At 46.1% G+C, this 23,052-nt stretch overlaps 1 protein-coding gene across 5 annotated transcripts in view; it reads right to left on the bottom strand.

Moving 5' to 3' along the window:
- The window catches only part of CD151 (CD151 molecule (Raph blood group)), a 36,063-nt gene that overhangs the window by 8,423 nt on the left and 4,588 nt on the right, over positions 1-23,052 (bottom strand). For 2 of the 5 annotated variants that reach the window (XR_007204495.1, XM_048308145.1), the window contains exons 2-6: positions 14,476-14,596; positions 9,115-9,218; positions 7,932-8,123; positions 3,321-3,395; positions 768-872 (exon numbers count right to left, since the gene is read on the bottom strand). Coding sequence is in view for 4 of the 5 variants with exons in the window: in XM_048308145.1 (XP_048164102.1) it covers positions 768-872; positions 3,321-3,395; positions 7,932-8,123; positions 9,115-9,198 (456 nt within the window). In the remaining variant the exon portion in view is untranslated. Of the gene's footprint in view, positions 1-767; positions 873-3,320; positions 3,396-7,931; positions 8,124-9,114; positions 9,219-11,383; positions 11,621-11,766; positions 11,868-14,475; positions 14,597-23,052 lie in introns of those variants that run through there. The other 3 variants (XM_048308146.1, XM_048308147.1, XM_048308148.1) reach the window with 3 other exon arrangements.

Here is a 23,052-nt window from a genome sequence, read left to right as displayed (position 1 = left end):
TTCACCCGCCTTTGCAGACACTACAGCTATCTCATGGGTTTGGTTTTTTTATAATTATTAGCGACTTTCGTGTTAAGAGCTCCCCAAACTGCCATTAAATATCAAGTTCATCCATCCTTCAGCAGCTGTGACTTTTGTTTACTGCTGGGACGAACTGTAACCAGAGTGCACCTGCAGCTGCCTCAGCTCATAACTGCGTGTTAATGATGGCAACAGGCTAAGTTTAATTACCAGTTACCATCACAAAAGCACCTGCTATGGCACTATGCATAGAGTAGTCCCTGTGCTTTGAAAGTGCCTGTGCACAAGGGCTGTTTCTGTGGAAAAACCTGTCAGAACTGTGGCAGCCCTAACCTGAACCACCCCTGAGCCAGGCGCAGCAAGCAACAGTGGCAGGAGAGATCTTCTTTCATTACATCTTGCTCTCTAGAGTACTGAGAAGCTTAATGAAAAATGTCAGCAATTTCTCCAAAGCTTTGAACAGGGAAAGTAGAAGCAGCTGTCAGAGTGACTTGGCAGCTCCAGTTCACTGGGAGCAGTTCAGATATTGTTTCCCCAGTGCTACTGGTCATGCAATTCAGTGATCACACCATGCAATTCTGCCAGTTGCATGGCTCAGGCCCTGCACCTCACCCAACTCTGTCTTGAATGAGAACAAGCGGAACATACACTCAGCATACTGGAGAAATATCTCTAGGTTGGATGTCAAGAGATGCCTTTTCAGCCCTGCAGTTGCATTAATTCTCTTTGCCTCCAGAGACACCCACCTCCTGCTGCAGTTTGTCCACTGCGCTGGTAACACTCTCTTCTCCCTCCCTCCGGTACTTCTGGGTCATGGTGTTCTTCAAATTTTGCTTCAGCTCCAGGCTCAGCTGAATGGAAGAGACAAGTGGGATAAAATCACAAGGCAAACTCATTCCTCAGAACGACCCAAAGTCCTGCATACATTCCACTGCCTTTGCTCCAAGAGGAGGATGGAGAACCTAGTGGAAGCTACAGCTTCCTTCAAGATCATCCTCCAAGGCTGGACAGGCTTATTTCCAAATGATTACAGACCAGGCTTCTATTTTAACAACTGCAGGGAGGTGCTTTGGGACCAAATTTCAGCCTGTGTTACACAACTCCACGTGGCTTCTCACCTTGAATATGCCAGATTGCCAAGACATGACTGCAATGAAAGGGAATATGAAAGTGTGCCTGCTTAAACATGAATATGCCTGTGAGACCATGTGCAGTCTTCTCCCTCTAAAACCTGTAACAAAATACTAAGAACTCTGTTTTTGTAAAAAATACAAATCACTCTGTCCAGAAACAGGAAGAAATTGGAGTCTGTGGCATGGTGGACTGAAGCCACGTAGACCAAACAGCTCTTGTATCATCTTCAAAAAGGATGCCACAGGAGGGAATTAAAAGCGTGTAATTGCAAAAATCACTGCAAGGCCTTTCTTAATAATAGAGAGACAAAGTCTGATTTTGCAAGAGCAGAATTTCTGAAAGCATCATCATAAACCACTGGCATGTTCAGGTGATTGGATTCAAACACGTATTCCTATGAAGACTCTTTTAATCTAGCTGAATTTTTCTCACCCTTTGGTGACAGCCAAAAAGTGCCAAAGAGCTCCATCTTTTTTTTTTTTTCCATACTGGTTCATGCAGAAACACTGCTTCAGTCCAACTAAATTGAAATTCCAAGTTTCCTATACCAATAAACAACATCAAGATGCATTTTAGATGGGGTCAATGGATGAAACAACTGAGCAACCTCTTCATATACCTTCTATTCTACACAGTAAGTAGTAAATGAGAGGTCAAACATCTGGTTACGCTAAACTTTGCAAAATACAGTCTGGAGTTTATTCTCACTTTGAAACCCTGTTTTCTCCAATCCCATGTGTCAGATGGGGACAACACCTACCTCACAGAGATGATATGAGGCGTCATTCATTAATATTTGCAAAATGCTTTGAGATCCTGGGCTGGGAAGCTCTATGGAAATGCAAAGGACTTAGCATAATAGAAAGAAAGGAAAAGGTTCAGCAACTGGAAGGCGGAGGGAAATAAAGAGGAGAGTCCATTAGCAGAATTATTACTTGAGGGAAAAGCAGTTACCTGCAGGCTCACGGGGAAGAACTGCAGCATGGAACAGAGATAACAAAAGAACCAGTTTAGACACACATGCAAGCCTTAGACACCAAAGCAAGGGCTGAAATAAAAACAATGGCAAACAGAGCAAGCAGCCTGCAACCAAGAGAGAAGGGGGATTTATCAGCCAGAGGGCAAAGGGATATGCAGCTGTTGATCAGAGATGCACTCAAGGGTACAGTTCTGAATATGCTGTCCCTTATTTCAACCCAGGGATCAGCTCCTCTTCATCCACTGTCACATATGAACCTCATGCCTTTGCACAGATGGATGGACAGATCCTGGCTTCCTGCCATGCCTGCCAGGATTGATCTTTTCCTGTTAAATATGCACACTCATATCCCAGATCCCTCCTGGCAGGAGCCAGTACAGTTCTTTGGCTTCTTGCAAACCACCAGTGCCCATCCACGGCAAAGCACAGAAGGTCCAAGAGAAAATGGAATGGCAAGGAGTCCTGGCAGTGAAGTCAACAAGATGGGATGTTCAGCTGCTTTTCAGACAGTCATTTGATAACAATCCTAATTTGCCACTTCCAGTCAATTTCCAGACATGAGAGCAACTTTGCAGGCTGTTTGTGCCTTGGCAGTTAAACTCCCTTTGAAAACAAAGCGATGACTTAAGCTCTGCTCTCAGCAACTGCAAGAAGTGCCAAGCCAGACCTGCAGCTGTTGGGAGACTGTCCTTTTTCTCCAGCCCCTCAGCTGGGCTGCTTAAGTAAAGCTCTCAAAAACTTGTTGACCTGAAAGGACCTCCCAGCTGCACCGTCCATCACCTTTGCTAGATGCAGCAGGAACTGTTCCTGTGTCCTTAACCTGCTAAGTGGCACTAAGGTGATTTCAGCTGTTTGCACTACGCCTTCAAGGCTGTTAGGAGAGTCCCTAGATCTACACAGCCTCAAAAATTGTCTTCTACAAGGGTCTGTAGAAAAACATGGCACAAAGTGCACCACAGGAAGGAGCAGAGCAGCAGGGCTGAGCAGCCCCCTGGAGTAATGACCACCACTTTGTCAAAACCAGTAAATAATCCAAGGTCTTTTGTATATGGAGGGGAGCGAGTAGGTGAACCACAACCAGACCTATGTCCCAAGCATCCAAGCCAAATTCTGGCTGGAGAGATGGGATGATAATGAGCTGCTCTCTCTCCCTTATTTGAGTCTCCAAGGTCTAATGTCCACTCACCTGCTGGTAGTAGATATAGGCCAGGATTCCTGCAATGATCTCCAGGAGAAAGATGCATAGCAACAATATGAAGTACTGTAAAATAATGGGAAAAAGAGCACATTAGAACAGAACATAAGGAGATGCTGCGAGGCAGCTTTTCTTTACCTGGTAAAATGCCTGACTGTCTTCACCAATGCTTTTCTGCAGCAGTGTTCAAATGCAGGGGCTGGAATAAAGACTTCAACAGGGTAGGAAAGGAACAATCCCACAGATTAACAAAAAAACATCAAACCACAGAATAACTGAAGACAAGCAGCAGCAAGTGTGTGTTTAACTCTCAGAGCCAGAGGGATATAGAGAATGGGAAAGTGCAGGCAACCAAGATAAGATCACCGTACAAAAGAAAGTGGTTGCTAGATAACCTAATGACTACACTCAGTATCATACAAAATATCTGATTCTGACATCAATACCAAAAAAATTTAAACTTTTGCTTGTTTTGACATTGTTTAGGGCATTTCACCAAGTTACTAAGGAGCAATGTATGTTATAAAGATGATTCAGTAAAGCCACAGAGAGCCCATTTCACCAAATATACAGCACAGCAGCTAAGCATAAAGCATCATTTGTGCTGCCAGTGACTTCTGCGGAGCTCAGCCACAGGCTGAGTGGATGGATTTTAGCACTGAGTCACACTCAGCACTGGGACTGTACATGCTCCTGAACTGGGACCTAGGTGGAAAAGCTCAGCATCTCAAAACCAAAGTGAGAAGAACTCTTAGAAGATGAATAGGTGACCGTGACTATTTCTTAAAAGAGCTTGGTGGCACTGAAGTGAAAAGAGTAAGCCCTGCTTACCACAAGGAGATTCAAATGGACAGTACAGAAAACTGTTTGGAAGCCCTGATCTATACACAAACAAGTAGGGAAGCCAAACCCATGAGGAATATGTGCAATAGATTAAAAGGACTAGGTAGGCCTGAAGAGCCAGGGTGATGCGTCCACTTCCTTCTTAGGGTCAAAGACAGCTTTTCAGGGAGAACCCCTCTCCTGACAAACAGCCCCTGCCTTGCTCATGGTCAGCAATGAACAGCTTCTTTACAGATTCAGGCTGTTCTGTGACTGCTATTAAATTAATCTTTCTGTAGATAAAGCTGAAGAGACACCAATTCCAGCCACAAGGAACAAGGACCTCAAGTCCCTGTAAGAGCTGGCTTCCCCAGGACAGAACAAACAAAATATCTCCCTTTTTCTGTTTTACCCTCAACCTTAAGAAAGGTCTCTTACCAAGAGACAAAGCAAATGGCTCCCGACAAATGTAACTGGACATCAAACCTGCACAAAGAAGGACAGTGAAGATGCAGACACAGCAAGGATGCCTTCTTTTGCACGAGGGTTACACCCCCACTGTGCGCTCTTTTCACTAGGTATTTCCAAGCCCCTTCTGCAGGAGTAAAATGACGCACTCAGGCTTCCTCTTGCACCCCTGTGGGGCTTCAGCAGCTGCGAAGGAAGGACAGCTGGGTTTTATCTGCAGACCGGGCTTTAATCTGAGCACACAATCTCAGCCTTTCACTCCCCTGCCCCAGGCTCTCCCCCGCAGTGATCCCGACCATCTCTGCAGCCGCCTGTACAAGGTACCCATTCATCCCAGGGCAGTGAGTCACCCACTGGAGTGCAGGATAGCTAAAAGCTGCTCCCAACACTCCCAGGAGGTTGAAAAGCAGCAAGAAAGGGTTGGCAGGCCTTGACACAACGGCTGTCTCTCTTTTGCTGGGACCTTGTTATGCCTTAACTGGCCTGACTTCACCTCTCTGCCAAGGAGGGGCAGGAGGATGGTAGGATGCTGACAACCAATGGACTGGAAAGCTTATTTATTTTTCCTTGCTCTGTGTAAGGTCAGATGCATTCAGGTAGAGCTAAAGTTATGTCACCATAAGCTCTCTGCTCATTGTGCTGGCTTACAGTGGATACAAACAAACATGTATCCAGCAGACCTTAACAAATCTGAGTCACAAGTAAAACCTTGTGAGGGAGGTTAGTGCAGCTACCACCCATGAACCCAACCCATCTCTGCTGATACACTCCACCATTATCTTACTCTCATCATTCCCTGAGGGCCACTTCTAAGCATCATGCTGGGGGATGTATCATATAGGGGAACAGCAGCTTTCACTCTGGACACACACAGAGCACAGGGCAGCTCTCCCTGCTCTTCAGCCGTAGCTGCAGGGCTTTCTTAGAGGTCTGCTACGGGAGGAGTAGGCCAAGCTCTGGCATGGAACTGTAGGGACATGCCCTACTTGGTTCCCAAGTCAGAAATGAGTGATCACCAGAAGCCCTCTAGCAAACACATGCCTGGACCTGGGTGGGCTCTAAGCAAAATTTACCCTGGCTCTGGCTCCACAACAGAGTCAGGGCTCTTGAGTGTCTCCTCAAGATCTACAGAGTCCAAATTGCTTCCATCCAGTTTTGAGTGAAGTACCAATTGGTAAGTGTGTTTTCTCTGAATAACACAAAAAATGGTTTAACCCACCTACAAGCCAAATAACTATCTGGAGACATCTTTCTACTACCTGAAAAAGAGACAGATAGCAACAATACTCCTAAACCAGCAATCTCACTTCAGTGGGAGGGTTCCAGGCTGAAATGCAGCAGGAACAGAAATCCTAATCCACGTGTGTTCCCTTCTCCCTGTTCAAGGTAGCTGACTAGAAGCGGCAATGTGAGGGGCCAAGCCTATAGAAAGTCATTTTCTCTCCTTATAAGCAAGGTCTTCTATTTGACAGGTCTTTCCCTGGGACTACTGCTGCATTTTGACTGAAGTATGATATAACAGTCGTCTGTCATTGTAAAGAGCTGGACTGCAGCATCACAGCCAGCCAGGCTGCAGATCCACTGCCTTGCCTATTCAGGGAGCCAGAGAAACTCCACCCCTGCTGCCCAAGCCTCAGCACAGCACATGCTTAAGGAAGGCCAATAAGAAATGACAAAAAAGTAGCACAGCTGTGAGTGATGAGTGAAATACTATGAACGAGCCTAGAAGTGGGCCTATAAAACTCACAGTTACATACAAGGCAGCAAAATAATTCACAGCTTCCCAACTCTTAAAGAGATAAACAAACTAAAAACCAGATATGCATTTTACAAACAGCACCCAAAGCCGTCAGTAATCGATTTTTAAAAGCACCAAGGCATCACTAAGGAGAGCAGAGAGTGCTGCTTATACTGCTGCCTCCCATACTTACATGGGTCTCTTGTACAGAGAGATAGTGGGACCGGCTGGCACAGCCCCTGGGGTGACTGTGAAGCTGTCAGGATTACTGTCTGAGCTCAGAGCTGGCAGAGGCCCCCAGCCAGGCTCACCCAGCCCTGGCAAGCACAGCCCTGTCTCAGATTACTCAGGGCAACCAAAGCAGAGCACAAGCAAGAAGAGACAATAGGCCTGTCACAAGCAGCCACTCCAAAAGGACGAGTGGTGTAAGGAGACAGAGTGACCTTTTGTTCCCTAGAGACAATTATTAGTTTTCTATGGCAGAATAACAAAGAAAACCCCCCTGGATTTTCATATGTAGCTTCTGGATGAGGGAAAAAGACAAAGGGAGATCTCTTTGGCATGGAGAGTCAGTGAAGCAAGGCCAAAACCAACTGCTACAGATCAGGAGCCTACTGAACAAGCATCAGCAATGCACTCACTGTGTCTCCCTCTGTATTTTATTCTCCCTTCCTGGCCCTGCTCTGCCTCTCACAGGGATTATCAGGTCTGCACAGCAGTGAAGCATCAGGCTTGCTCACAGCTCCTGTTTCTGCTCCTCTATCCAAACTAAAGGGGAGAAATGGGGCCGGTCAGGTCAACGAGGATTTGCAAAGGGAGGAGCTGGCGGCTGAAGTATCTTTTTCTGTACCTGTGAAAGCCAAAAGCTGCTGATAGTTATTTCAGTCACTGCACTCACCACTGCAGCCCAGACACTAAAACAGACTGCTGCCACACTCCAGACTAAAAGGGAGATTTGAGAGAGAGCAAGCAAAATAGAAACCCCAAGTAAGAAAACTTCAGTGTAGGTGGGTGAGCAGGGAGCTCAGGAAGTAATATAGAGAACGGTGCAAAAGCAGCAGCAGATTATCAAAACAGTACGGCTCTTTTTTTGTGGAAGCAAGACTAAAGTAATTTTTTTGCAACTGAAGAAAATATTGGAAATGTTCTGATCTTTTACAACCAAGTGAAAAAGTGTGTTAATCTGGCTTGAACCTAATGTCATTAAAAGCTGGTTTTGTTACAGGTCTCTCATATTTTCCTCCTTCTTCCCATTTTCCAAAACCGAATATAGAATGGGCAAGGAAGAAGGAAGAGACAAAAGCCACAAGCTTTTGCTTTGAATAGTTTCAAATAGATGTTCTTACACAAAGCATAGGTACTACAACTACACTTTTTACTCTTGGACCATGCAGCACATTCTTTGCGTGGATGAGAGGAAATGCTCTGCAGTAAAACCTGTCCTCTGGAACATGGACAGCACTGCTGCCAGGAGCTGGAGACCCTAGTGATATTTGCTCTAGGACAAACAAATAAGGCTGCACACAACACAACCAAGATATTTCCCTCAAACAAAACAACCAAGCAAAACTCACCACTCTTAGCAAATTCCGCCGCTCTTTGAAGGTGGCACAGCACCCGAGGATGCCAGTGACCATGACCACCACCCCAGCCACCACCAGGATGTAAGCAGTAGCAGAGTATGTGCTGGAGGAGAGCAGGCTGATGTAGTCACTCTTCTCAGCCAGGGTCCAGGTACCCACTGCCATCACAGCCCCACCAGCCAGCTGGGGAGACAAAAAAGCAAGAAAATGAAGGGTGTCTGAGGCATGAATTTCCTCACCTCTCAGAGCAACTGGACAGGGACAGCAGGATGTGCCACAGCCCTATCAGCTGAGCCAAAGATGATCTACATTAAGGGATGGATTCACTGGGACTGGAACAAATCCCAGTGCAGTGGCAAAGACTGAGCTTCAAGGCACCCAGTTCAGCACCCCAGGCAGCCTGACATGGAAGCTTTCTAAACCATCTACCTGTGCACAGCAGTTCATACTCAGACCAGAGTCTTCCCAAATGTAGCCACATTGGGTTTGGGGCAAATAAAACATGTCAAATCTGTACGACCAGCCTGGCTGGCTAAACTCTTACCCTGGTAGCAAATGAACACAGAGAACCCAACCACACCCCTAGCAGTCCACTTTATCTTTGTAAGCCTTCCATTTCCAGAGGGTTTTAGGCAGCTTCTGATAAACTCAGACAGTTCTCCTTAAAGGTCTGACCTGGACACTCCATTGTTCTGTCCCATGCACCAAAGTAAAACACAATCCTTTGGCATCAGTAACTTTTCTAGTGGAAAGCACAACTCTGGGAAGTTCTAGTGTGGACCAGCTGCAAGAGGGTGCGCGTTATCTAGCTGTCCCATTTCACTGCCAGCACTCCCTCTTGCTATTTCAAGAGGAGGAATGGCAACACAGTAGAGCCTTTATGCTCCCTGAAAAAGTAAACCACGTGAAAAAACCAAAGTTTATTTTCAGGGTTCCTGTAATTTTCTATACTTGGTAACATGACCTAGAAACAGCCACATGCTACAGTGTCAAACCATAACTTCTGCCTGGGCAGGCAAGCCCAAGGGGTGGCATTTCACCCAACAGGACAAGACTTGTGTCCTACTGACATCAGCACTTCTTCCCAAAGACTTCATCACACCCATTTTTGCATCCCTGACACCAAAACTGCAGTGCCATCTCATTGCCTCTGACACAGACTGAATTTCCTTACCCAGAAAAAGAAGTTGAAGATGAAGAGCAGGTACTTGAGACAGATGGTCCCACATGTTTCCTTCTTTTCTGTATACTCACGCATCTTTCTGGTTCACCAAGTTCCTAAAAAAAAAATAAATAAACCAGGAGAGCTTGAGTGAGTCAGTCATCACACCACTTCTCCCAGAAGGTCAGCATTACTGCTCTCCTCCTGCAAGATCTAACACCTCCAATCTTTTGCTGAAGTAAGCCAGTGAACAAGCCATTCAACTGACTTCAGGGACACAGGACAGTGCTCAGATAAAGAGCTCTCGTATCCATCTGGGTGACCTACACAAAAGAGTTCACACAATCCCAGAGCTGTTCTCCAGAAAATCCCAGTCTGGCTCCTGACTACAGCCTGTAGTGGCTGTTCTGAAGGCAGCAACAGAAACCTCGGTCTCTGATATTTATGGAATAAACTGTCTTCAAAGAATATTATTTTCTCACTGGCATTAGTTACAACTGCCTTAAACAGAACCTTCTCTAAGTTTGGGCTATTTTTAATCTTTACAACTGGAACTGGGAATATACTTGTTATATGTTCAGATCTCCTATCTTTTTTGAATGCCAGCAGTCTGTTGGAGTAATTAATTCTCTTCTTCACCGCTTACTTTTCATGGCCCTTCTCACTGGCTAGCTGTCCTCCTGGGCACTAAAGAGACTCTCCTAGCTACTAAGAGGGAGAAATACAACCATCAGCTTCAGATGATCTGACAGCATAAAATGCCCCTGCAGATATGTAAGGAATGGGAGTTTGTTGTGAGTCAGTCCCAGTGCAGTGTTACAGATCTGCTACAGCCCGGGGAAGGTTCCTCAGAAGAAGGTCTGCAGCAAGCACAGCTCCATGTCACTTCACTGCCTGTTGTTCAGACCTCAAAGTCTGAACCTCTCAAAAAAACATTCTCATCACTGCCTGATAGGCAGACAAGACAAAGGCACTGCCCAGAGTATCACTGCCGGCATAACCTGTGTGAGGCAGGATGCAGAAGTGCAACCAAGTCCTCACCACTTGCATTCAATTAAAAAATCATCCCTTTCGTCCCCCACCAGGCAGCAAGGAATGATGCAAGCACTGTGCACTCATGTCAGAGTGCAACGTTTTCCTAAACCAGCAATTTCCCTGGAAGCAGGCAGGCAAACAGCCTCTACATTTTCCCAGAGGCATGGAGTTCATGCTTAGTTAAATTACAAAACTTCTTCACACAAGTGATGCAAGCTCCCTCCAGGGACCCACTGCAGCTGCACCCAGCTACAGTAAAGACACTCAACTACCTTGGCAAAACACCTGACAGCAAAGGAAGTTGAGAAACAGGTACACACAGCCAGGCTGCACATCAGGTGACTATCAGCATTATCTTTGTCACCACACTTCTAATGTCTGGCTTCAGAGCCAGATGAACCAAGGCTGGGAACAGCAGCTGCCCATTCTGCAGCATAATTGTATTTTATCTGCAGGAAACTATTTCCTTGTGCTTCATGCCAGCTCACTCAACAACCCCAGCCAGGCCTGTGCTTTAGAAATTAACAAATGAAGCCAACAAGGAAAGCAAGAGTGTGAACAAGCCAACAGTCCCACCCATGCCTATCCCCATCACCATTTCACAAGAAAACATTTTTCTCCAGAATTAACATCTGGCAACAGCAGTTGGCAGCAGAATGCTGCTTCACTGGCAAAGTGAGCAGCTCTGAGATGGTGGCACAGATCAAGGAGAACAACTCTTCAGAGTTATCTTCAGAAGAGATCAGAACCTCCAGCAATGCTCAGATTAATTACCATGTTGCAGCACAAAAGGGCCCCAGGCTTTGGGAAGGAATGAATGCCGCTGGTACTGTATGCACTGATCAGGCTTGCAAGTTCTCCATGAGAAGACGCCCCAAGAACACAACATTCATGAAAGGTGACAGATTTACAGCTGCCAGAGGCTTCATTTAGCCACAGACCAAGAACAGCAGCAGCAAGGCAGCCACACACGCCTGCACAACTCCTAACAGGTACCTCAGCCCTGACGTGAGAGATGCCTTCCAGTAGAAGGTCTTCTCCACACCCCTTCTAACATCAGGGCTGTATGTAGAGGAACATGCACTGCAGGTTTGCAGACACTGACCAGGGGATGATAACAATGCTTTCTGTCCTTAAGACTCCTTGGCCCAGTTTCCCTCTTGCTCCCGAGGATTTTAGGAACCTTCCCTCCTTCCCTCACATATTGCCACAGAGCAGGTGCTGGGCCCCAGAAATGGATACTAACATGTCCTTCCTTCTGATCCAAGAGCTCAGAAATCCCAGTCACAGCTCCATCTCGTCCTGGGTGAGGACTGGGCAGACGCACGGCTGAGGCTGCACTTGCACCAGGTAACAGTCTGAAATCCCCCTCAAGACTGCGGGTCCTGCTCCACGCAGCACTGGGTACAGGCCTTTCAGGCAGCCTGGCTTCACTGCTGGCAGGAGAGGATACGCCTGTTTCCAGAGAGCTGGCAGGGAACAGCTGCAGGTTTATAAAGCAGGGTGAATCACCAGGGATGGCAGACCATGAATCAGAAAGCAATCAGGGCTGTCTCCTGTTTGATCTATCCTTCCTAGCCAGGAGCAGAGCCGATGGCACTGGCTGCTTCTGCATGCTTAATGACTCACCCAGCCAACTATTCAGGGAAAGGCAGCTCTCTAGACCCTCTTTTTGGAAGTCGTGTTTGTGCTCCTTGCCTCACACAGGGCGATCTGCTGCCTCCCATCACCTGCAAAGACAGGGTCAGGCTTCAGGGAGCTATCCTGGTCTTCAGGGAAAGCAAGTGAGGGCAGGAGACTACAGTGAAACACTTTTCCCAAGGAGCCCGGCAGTGGAAGCAGGGAGCCACAATCTGCTTCACAAGCTTAGGGCCACTTCAGGCTCTGAGCCTCATGGTCCCAAAAAGCACAGAGGTGTTGGTTAGCGTCACAGCACCAGGATGAATATGGGAGCGTCATCCTGAATTCACTGACATAACCAGGGTTTCTTGCCATCAGTCATCCTTATAACAAACCCTCAGAACTGATATGAATCATTCTTGAAACTGGACAAGAAGCAGCAACAGTACTTAACACACATAATTCTGTTCTATTTTAAACACTGAGGTAAAGACCTGTTCTGAATCATTATCAGTAATTACAAATGAGCTCTCTGATGAACAGGAAATGGCAAGCTCTGCCACAGGGGTGTATTTACAAATACATAAAAACATATTAATTAAACATGAGCTTCATAATGGGAAGTATTTTGCTAAATGAAAAAGTGGTTAGAAGAGTAAAAGTACTTCCATAATGAAGCTCACTTGGTCCAGTCCAACAGACAGCAGTTTCATCAGCAAGTTAAATTTCAGTAAGCAATCACAGAATACAGGCTGTGAAATTTAGTCACACAATGGAAAGAAGTATTTTTATGGAATTCACAAGAATCAACAAGAATCAAGGGTTCCTACTATGCCCACACACACTGCAAGAGAAGAGACAGAGACAAATAATTCTCTAGGGAAACAAAATGCATTAAGCTGAGAGGAAAACACAAGTGACAGAACCTGTAGATAAAAAGGAAGGGGTAACAGCTTGAAGATTAATTCAAGAAACTGGGAGTTGAACAGCCTGAATCCAACTTTCCACTGTGACACAGACTTTGTGCATGGACTTGAGCAAGTCCCTCAGTATGACCCTTGCCTCCCTCTTCCTCCCCAGTGCAAGACCCTCACCTTTCTCTAAACCCAGTGATTTTATGAGGATCTGCACCGAGAAGCCCTGCTGATGGAGGAATGCCAGCTGAGGGGCACGACAGGCTCTAGGTGACTGGCAAATTGGCAAAAGCCTGACAGCAACACGATTTCACAGACTCAAAAGTGTTTTTGCCAGCAAAGACTACTTTGTCCAGTGAACTGGAACAACCTCTTTCGTGATTAATAAAATACATACTTAAAATAAGAGGACTGCCTGGCAAAGCAATTTTGGCAATAATTTATGAGCCTTGCTGGTTCAAATGCATCAGAGATTGAGATGCTAATAATGAAGTACAAGAATAACAGTGAATAACAGTGGAATAACAGTGAAGCAAGGAGGAACCTATGCAAACATCTCGAAAAGATAAAAAAGATTAAGCGTGAGCTCACTCCTAGGAGGGTAAGAATACACAGGGCATGACTGCCAGGCAAGGCTGGGATCACTTCACAAATGAAACCATACCATGGTCTGATTTTCTTGGGCTCTCATCCTACTGCGACTGAACCCTTAGGACAAACTGCACCACAAGAACTCACCAGAAGCTGAGTGGTATGACTCCAGTTCTGGGTGCTGAGCATCTAGGAACACAAGCACTGCACAAGCAGCTGTGAAACCTAAAGTTTCAATGGCAGGACTTGCTCTGGGTGTTCCACATTACACCACTGTACTTTTCTTTGCAGATCCAAAGGCACACGTAGGGATGCACACACAGCCCAGCTCAGAAAGCATGTGACATGCACACACACACTCCTGCTGGCTAGACATTCATTTAGTCACCCCAGACACTGCTTGGTACATCTGCCTCAACTTGCACAGTAACAGCACTTAATTAAACAGCAAAGAAAGCCAGGCCTGCAGGCTTTTTCTGCACAACCTGCCCTAAAGCAGCATCTGACAGATCGGGAAGAAACAATGCCAAAGCAAATTAAATAGCTCCTAGGCCAGAAAAATCATCATTATTTAAAAGTATTGATTTTTGAGTGATAGCAAACAAATTGGTATCCAACACATCAGCGACAACTATTTCACAGATAACTCATACACCACAACTTAGATAACTTCTAACATCTTCGCCAAAGCACACAAGAAAGACTTGCTGCAGGAAATCCCACTGCACCTATGCTGCAACAAAAGTAGACCCCTAATGCAACCACGTGGCACTCTGCTGGCCTGGAGGGAAATGTTCCACTGAGGACTATCTGAGCTGGGCCAGATAACCCTGGTAGTCATTAGCAAACAAAGCAGATGTCCTCCCCTTGGTATGTGCAGTGCAGGTGTGGGCCAATAACTTTAATCTTCAGCAAACTCACTGACATTCTCCAGCAAGGCTAAACTCCAACCTTTGAAAGCATGACCTCTCTTGAGTTCCCTCTCTGTAAGATAAAAACATTACCACTGACACTTTACCTACTCCACTGAACATCCTCAGAAAGGGCCTCCAGCTGCTTATCACCTTCCAGAAAGCAGCTAAAAGTAATTTAAGTAAAGCCTTCCCAGGAGAGGAATTCTAAAGCTTGCAGGTGAAGAGCTCAAATTCACACCATGTGCCATTATCCACCCCCAAACTGATAGCCAACATGGAACAGCAGCCTTGACACTGACCTTTTACCACCAACGCAGCTCACAGCACCAGTGCAAACGTTCAGTCCTCTTCAAAGGCTATTTTTCACCCCCTCTCTTCTTGCTGGCTCTAGTCTGCTGCTGGATTTAGGAAAGCAGAAAGCTGAAGGAAAAAAGAAGAGAGATGCAGAGAATCATGAACTATGTCAAAGGCCATTCTAAAATCAATATATGATTATATGCTTTGCCATCAAGTCCTTTAAGTAGAGAGCACATGATTTCAGAATACACCTTGTGAATGCATTTGATTAAACTGCAAAGCATGCACTGGATAACAGGGAAGAGCCAAACTGCAGCATGAACATCTTCTGCTGGCAGAAAGCTGTCAGAACAGGTTTGTATTTACTGCTGCATCCTGTAAATGCTGCTACCAATTCTGTCAAGGTTGTGTATACAAAATGACAGCTGATCCTGCTGCAAAAGGCCTGAAAGCATCTCCATGAGAAAGCTCAGGAAAATCCTTCTGTGCAGTGTGAAGCCCTAGCTGGTGTTAGTGCCTTGAAGTGATCAAGTTCTCAACCTGGTCATGGGCAATCCCACCCTCTCTCCTTCCTCAGCTCTCCCTTCTGAACAGCCTGTAGCCATTGACAGAATAACAAGTCTTCCTCCTTAGCCTGTTTGGATGCTGAATTAATGATCCTTTTATCTACACCATGACACTAACTTACTTCACAGTCTAAGGCTTAAGCTCCTATCTACTGCCCATACAGAGATACAAAAGCAGTAATACTTCCTGACTTGCCTGGGTGGGATAATGGAGCATTTGAAAACCACCTGGGAAGAGAAAAAGGGTACTTTTTATTAGCAGATCTAATTTCACAATTCCTAGCCATTTTAACTTTCTATTATATTCAAGTAGTGGTTCCTGCAGGCCTTTACCCAGCACAGTATGGACAACACACCTTCATTTATAACCAGCTTGGATTACCCCTGCTTCCATTCCCTATGAAAAATGTGCCAATAAGAGCCAGAAACTTGTTGATTCACATTACTACACAGCCTCTACACCACAAAAACATCTCTTCAGAGAAACAAGTGAAAATTCTGGTATTTCAAACACTGGGAAGCAGGCCAAAAAAATTTCACTGGGTTCATTAATTAAAGATCATATAAGGGAACTTTCTGAGGAACCAGGGAGAAGAGGGAAGGCACAGTCATGTATAAGGCAAGCAGTAGTTCTGAAGCATCCTGCTGAGGCTGGGCCCAAACTCTCCAAGATCAGCCCTAGTGCCCTGTCCTTTATTCATCTGCTTCATGCAGCTCCCACACTCCTGGCTTTTCAGAAGGGAAAGCTGACCCGGAACACAAAGCTCAGTGCTTTGCTTTCCATCTCAGCATGTTGGAACATGCTGCAAAGTCAAAGTACTTGTGCCTAAGGCTGGGGAGAATGCAAAACAAAGTCAGACATCCACTGAGAAGGTAAAGCTCCTTCTAAGGAATTGTCATTTAAATTGGGGGGGGGGGGGGGGGAAGCAGGCACACAGAACAGATCTTGGTCAAAACCCCTCCTCCCTGACATCTTTGGCAGACCCTGCTTGACCCCACCTCTTGACTGGGAGAGCACTCTTCCAAAGAAGTGAGAGAGGGTAAGTTCCCATTCTGGGACTCCGGGAGGATGTCATATCAACACTGTGTCTAGGCAACATCTCCATGGGCACATGAGAGCCCTGATGTCACTCCTCAGGATGCTTGCCAAATCCCTCCTTTCTTCTGCCCTGGCTAAAGGTGCTGTGTTTTGAATAGACCCCTCAAAAGAGACCCTTAAGTCCTGCTAATTTGGATGAGAGCCAGGTATCCAGAGAGGATCTGCATGCCTAATACACCTGAGGAGTCGCCTGCTCTTTGAGACAAGAGCTGTCTCACCGGAGAAGAGCACTCACCCCTTCCACTCACATTTTCAATACTGTTTACTCCCCAGGGGAGGGGCTCACTGAAGCATAAATAACAATAACCATAAATTTCAAACTCAGTAAGGATTTACACATTCAGCACCACCCACATACCTGCAAATTAAGTGTTTTATGAGGGGGTTAGCCAAACTGGGCGAGGCAATGCCTGGCTGCAGGATCCTTGAGGATAACAAGGACCTTGGCACAAAACCAATTTTACAACCATTAAGAAAAGAAAGCATAAGAGAGAAAGGTAAGAGTGACTGAGCATGCCTGGGACTGTGTGTTCATACTCTAGCACTGTTTCACTACAAAGCAAACAAAAAACCCTTCCCTGGCAAAACATATGCAGTCAGCCACAACGTGAGAGCAGAAAGCCCACATCTCCTGCTCCCAGAAGTGGATAAGCAGGGAAGCAAGCAGCCCCTCCAAGTCCCCATTGGGAGCTGGAAGGCGGGCCAGAGACCAGCACCCACTGTGCAACCAAGGGAAACTCCTTCTGCGTCAAACAACATCCTCTTGTATTCCATAAGGCCTCCTTTATCCTGAAGGATCCCAGAGCACTTTACACTATTTATACACAGGAACCACTTCACTAGTCATTGAACTGAGGAGAGGAACAATAACCCACTCTTTTCTCTCACTCGAAGCACCAGAAATCAGTGCCTGGCTGTGTTTGCAGAGAGCTCATAGCAATGAGGGTTTGACACAACAAGGAGCAATAGTTCAGATAGGTCAGGGTCAGCCAACAGACAAGGCAAACTCTTCACTGCAGCCTACTATTGGTATTTTAAATTCTATTTTCCCAACTCTGCTCATGGGCATTGTGGGGTTCTTTTTGTTTGGGTTTTTTTTTTTCTTTTTTTTCTTTTTTTTTTTTTTTTTGTAAGCAGGGCTTTGTCTGTGCTGGAGAATTTACCAGTAGCATTAAACCACATTTCTAAACAAAACATTTTGTGCCAAATCAGCATGCTGCTTGATCCCTTCCTATTCATTATCTTCCTATTCATCACATTCATTTTCATCCCAGCTCTCAGAAGCGTAGCCACTGGGTTCTCAGTGTTTTCAGAGAGCACTCACAAAACCTCCCTGACCTGTAGTCATGCCAGTACTAGGACCAAGTCAACAAGCACTAAAAGTCCTGGGAAGATAGAAATCCTCCCAGACTCCACAAAGCCTATTCAGGCAATTCTGTACACAAATTCAAAGTGCTCTCCAAATAATGCAGCAGTGACAATCATTTTTTCACACTCTACAAAGAGCTGGGTTTTTACACAGTGGTTTGAACTGAGGGCAAACACTAACCAAAGAACACGTGCTACATTGTAGCTGCTACACAGTCACTCAAAATTTGGCTGCAGTCTCAGTGCACTTTTGTTCCCTACAAATCTCTACATTGAAAAGGTGCTCAGCTAAAAGCCAGTAGATTTTCTGCCTCCCCACCGTATCAGGTGCATATCCCATGGCAGGCCGTCATCTTCACTGCACCAAACTCACAAACAAATCATGGGACTTTAAATCCCACTGTCAAAAACATGCAGCAGTTTTTGGAAGAGAGGGCAGGCAACTGGTGTTATCACCACAAGGTACATTTCCAGCCTCTCAATCACACAGTGTTCTATAATCTCACTGCCTAAAAGATCCTCTGCCTCCTCAAAGCACCCCAATAAAGAAAAAAGGGAGCAGGTTATAATAGGAGCACAGAGAGATTAAGTGCCTCTCCCAGCACAGAGAAGGGGTGAATTTGCCCTCCTCAACATTCATCCTCCAGCGGCTAAGCTGTCCTGTCAACACAGAACACAAAGCTATAAAACACAAAGTTTTCAAGTTACTTGTTAGCACTGCCTTGCCTGTGCCCAAGACACCTGACTGCAAACAGCACAAAGCAAGAGGTGCACAAAATACCACATCAGCTTTAACTTTTCTACAAAACTTGTTTTGAGCAGGTTGTTCCTGTTCTCACTTTCTGTGGTGCAAACAAGCAAAGCCAAAGTCTCTGGAGTCATCCCACACATCCTCCCCAGGCAGCCTGCCTCAATTTGAACTCCACTAAGATCATATTTTAAAAGCAGCTGACAAAGGGATTTGGAAGTGGAAACCAAGGTTAACGTTCTTACTGCTTCAGACCTGTTGCTGATTAGCTCAGGACTGGTGCCAGCCATGCCAGAGAAAGTGGAGCAGGTACCTGCAGTACCAGGAATGGGGTGATGCACTTTGCAGTGCCCTAGCACACCAAGAGATAAAGGGAACATCATGCAGACAAAGAATGGGGCAACAGCAACTCTCACCTCACTATGGCAGCCACAGATGCCAGTGACAACTTCAGGAGGCTCCCTTTCTACTCAGAACATCCTCATGTAGGAACACTCACACCTGGAAATACCCACTTTGCTAACAGCAGTGCCAGGAAAGGCCAAGAAATCTCTTCTGACCATCAGTCCTTATATATCCCCAGTATCCTTGTCTCCGGAGGGGTTCTGAAGCAGTCACTGAACGATTTGAGGAGTTATATTCCTCTCCACAGCTAAAATCACTTTATTAGAGTCAGATCAAATATCAAGCACAGTCAAGGGCAATTAAATGACATTTCATTTCCCAGAGCTGTAAGTCGAAGTTCATAGGAGCTGTCTCTCTCCTGTTGCTATAGGAGCAGTGCTGGAAACAATGCTCAATCCATGCTGCGTAAGGCTGCCTTGAAAAAGATCGTTCTTCCAGTAAAATTAAACAACTCCTGGCCAAAAACAAAACATTCCTCCCCCTTCCGCCTTGCCCTTGTGTAGCACATTTTAGTGACTCCACCAAAACCATCTACACAGCTGTTTGTGGAGCAGCCTGCAAACTTGACAGGGAGGCACCAGCATGTGAATAAACAACCGGGAGGCAAGGGCTGCCTCCAGGCAATTACTTGCTGGCCCTTCACCAAGGCTGGCGACAGGGGACAAGATACAAAGAAGTCTCTGGCTCCAGAGCACGCACCACGAAGCTCCAAAGAAATCCCCCAGCCCCGTGCCAACAACCACTTCCCCAAAACACCTTACTTTGCCGGCTGCATGGGGAGCTGCGCTTGCTCTGGTCCTCTCCACAGCTTCAAGCTGGCACAGGCAAAGGGCAGCTCTCCATGAAGGGTACAAAGCCATAACCAGGACAGCAACTTTGGCAAGGCTGTGTCAGTGTACGTCCTGGTTTTGGCTGAGATAGAGTCAGTGTTCTCCTCGGTAGCTGGTACAGTGCTGTGGTTTGGATTTAGTATGAGAACAGTGTCGGTAACAAACATGTTTTGGTTGTTGCTAAGTAGTGCTTACTCTAGATCAAGGACGTGTCAGTTTCCCACGCTCTGGCAGTGAGGAGGTGCACAAGAAGGGAAGGAGCATAGCCAGGACAGCTGATCCAAACTGGCCAAAGGGATGTTCCCTACTACAGAATGTCATGCTCAGGATATGAACCGGGGGGAGTTGGCCTGGAGCCACTGATCACCACTGGGGGACGAGCTACCGAGTTGTGTTGTGCATCATTCGCGTTTCTTGATGTTTATTCCTCTCTTGCTCTCCTTTGCATTACTATTACTGTTACTATTAAAATTATTATTACTGTTATTTTATTTTACATTGTTTCAATTGATAAATTGCTCTTATCTCAATCCATAACTTACACTATTTTACTGATTCTCCTCCCCATCCCCCATGAGCAGGGGGATGAAGGAGGGGTGGTACATAATTGCTGGCTGGGGTTAAACCATGACAGTGTAATCATCCACTGCATTTAGAGCTGGCAAGGAAAAGAACCTGGAAACAGGTTCCTCTAACAGACGCCAGCACAAAACAGCTGGACTTCAAACGAAGCAGGAAAATCCTGCAGGGGATTTCTCCACCAACCCACCCTCCTGTTACCTCAGCACTCTATGAAGAAGCTTCAATAAAGGAAAGCCTAAAATTACTTTGAAACTTAATCCTCCCCACAACCACCCCTCCACCTTGGAGGTCAATTTTCAAGTCAAGAGGAACCATTACCATCTCATCTGATCTCCTGTTATTTTAAAGGTTAAAATTTAAAGGCTACAAGTAGTCCAGTCTACATTCTACAGTAGCACATTCTACCCTGGATTAACCCTCAAATCCCAAGAAGACCCAAGAACACTTCAGGAGATGGGAGAAATCACATATTTTGCTCCCTCAGGAGCCTCTAAAAACGTAACTGGCACATCCCCAGCATTCAGACTTCTTTGAGCTCAGCAGAAAGCAGCAGAGCACTTTGCTCTCAGTCTCTGGGCAGACTCATTATCCATCTTTCAATTCATCCAATGCCATTAGTGAGCAGGAGAGGAAAAGCAGTCCATAGCATGGCGCACTTGTAGGTTAAGACTCTCAGGACATCCTGAAGTATTAAAAGCAAAACACACCCAAGAGAAAATCCAGGAACAACACAGTCACAAGTTTCTGAAGAAACTGAGTAACTACCTTCAGTACTCAATGCCCACTGTGAAAATGAGGTTCCTCCTGGATATAAAGGCATAGAGGAACCCAGAAAACAAAACGCCCCCCTTGCTTTTGAAGCATTTAGAAAAAAAATCTAAAATTCATGCTGGAAGTAACCAAGTTAATTCTGGCACAGAAAATAATCTTCCTATTACTCAACTCAGCCAAAAGGGTGTTCCAGCTCTGACTGCCCAGGGCAGGATAATGCAAAGAGAGGGAACCAGAGCTGGCCACACATGGTTATCAGTGTTAAAAATCATGAGGATACTGCTGATCCACAGCAGTTGTGCCCTCGTACACAGGGAAATCAGCTTCCCACTTACACACTTGTAAATGCAATGTTGTAAGAATCATATTGATTTAACTGCAATAATTGATTTTGGATACTCTCACTGCTCTCACCTAAGCTGGCTTACCCCCTCCTTTTTTCTTAAAAGACTGTTAAAATTCCTGATGAAGTAACAAACAATAAAACCCTTTTTTCTACAAGGGGGTCCTCTTTCACATGGAGACAGATGCAGCCAAAGTAAAGCTCATGACATCAGTGAAAGCAGAGGTTTCCCTCTGCAACTATCTGCTTTTCCCTCCGCCCAGGCTTCTTGCAGCACACCTGTGAGTTAGGATCCACACTTCCCCAGTGCCTGAGGGCAAACAGCCCAGTGAAGTCAGCAACCAGGATTTCATCCTGGCCTAAGCACAGCGGTTTAAGTTCCCTTTTTTTTCTGTCTTGGACACACTGCATACATCAGAGGTAAGCTCTGGGGAGTGCACAATGGACAGAGCAGGCTTTTGTTTGGCTCTCCAGAGCCCATCTCTGGGCCGAGCACAGCCTCATTCCCCACACATGAGCTCAGCTGGACACCTGCACTCTTTCCCTGCTCAGGAGGAGGAAAAACCCCAGACAGCTGAGACTCAGAGGTGCAGGAACTAGCCTGACAGTTCTTCCTCCCCAAACACAGAAACAGGTCCTCCCAATAACAAGAAATATGTCCTTTTAAAAAACCCTCCAAGTGGACAAGGTACATTGGAGACCACACCAAATGTCTCCTCACCGCCGGCAGACCTCTCGCCTTAGCCAAGTCTCTCAGCAAAGATGGAAGAAGCTATTCCACACTGCAAGGGGAACCTGCAACCAGCCACAGGTCAATTCCTCACCAAGTGGTATTTCCACACAGGACTGGACTCACCCGTTCTATGCTTCAACAGCCAAAACCACAAGCACGAAGCCCAACACCTTCCAATATGCACATTTCTTGCACACAGCACTCAACACGCACACCCAAGACTCTTTCCTGCTCCCACGTGCCTGGCTTCTACACTCACTGTACACCCCTGGGATGGCACACACAGCTCCCCACCACTTCCCTGGGAGCTCTGCATGGAGCTTACAGTGACCATGGAGAAAAAGAGCCAACCATCTCTGTTCCCAGGGCAGTGTGGGGGTGAGATGTGGGACATGAATTCCTCCCTTCTGGATTCCACCAAAGCTAAGAAGAAATACTGACATTCACAAGCCATGACTCACGCCTGCCTTGTCAGGCACTACAGAAGTCCTGCTCACTGGCTGGCATGCCAAAACTGTCAGCGTGGCTGGCATCTGCCAGTTGGCTCTGACAGCAGATAAATTTGACCAAAACCATCCTTCCCCCTTATTTTCTTTATTGTTGCAGTGCAGTGGACACTGAGGATCAGAGTACTCCCTAAAAACCCCACAGGCATTGTGGCTCCTACTCCAGCAGATAACAAGTCAGCGATGCACTCCAGACAAAAGAGAAACCTCTCCCACAGTAATTCCTACCTCAAACCACTCCTGGTCCCACTTTTAACTGAATTTCACTAGTGAAGGAGCCAATGAATCCATTGTTCGTCCTCCAGCTATGCTGGTAAGTCATACATTTGTACTGAAAGAGCTGCCAAGGACTACTTTCAGTCTGTGTTGAGCTGATTCCACTCCTGCCTGAGATGCACCTACCAAAGTGTACAGCGCTTTTCTGGCTGGGGACTGGAGAGTCATAACCACCCAACCAGCAAGACCCAAATGCAGCCCAGACTCCAAAACACACCTCCCATTCCACCATGCAATGCCAATAGTGCAAAATAGCAATCATCTGCTCGATCTTTCTCCTGTCCACTTCTTCCCCATAGGAGCAGAAGTGTTCCAGGGTGAGGTATCAGACAAGTTTTCACCTTGTCCATTT

The sequence above is a fragment of the Corvus hawaiiensis genome, chromosome 6 (assembly GCF_020740725.1).
Source record: "Corvus hawaiiensis isolate bCorHaw1 chromosome 6, bCorHaw1.pri.cur, whole genome shotgun sequence".
Classification (NCBI taxonomy): Eukaryota; Metazoa; Chordata; class Aves; order Passeriformes; family Corvidae; genus Corvus; species Corvus hawaiiensis.
The sequence above is the reverse complement of the archived record's forward strand: the minus strand, read 5'-3'. Positions and strand labels throughout refer to the sequence as shown.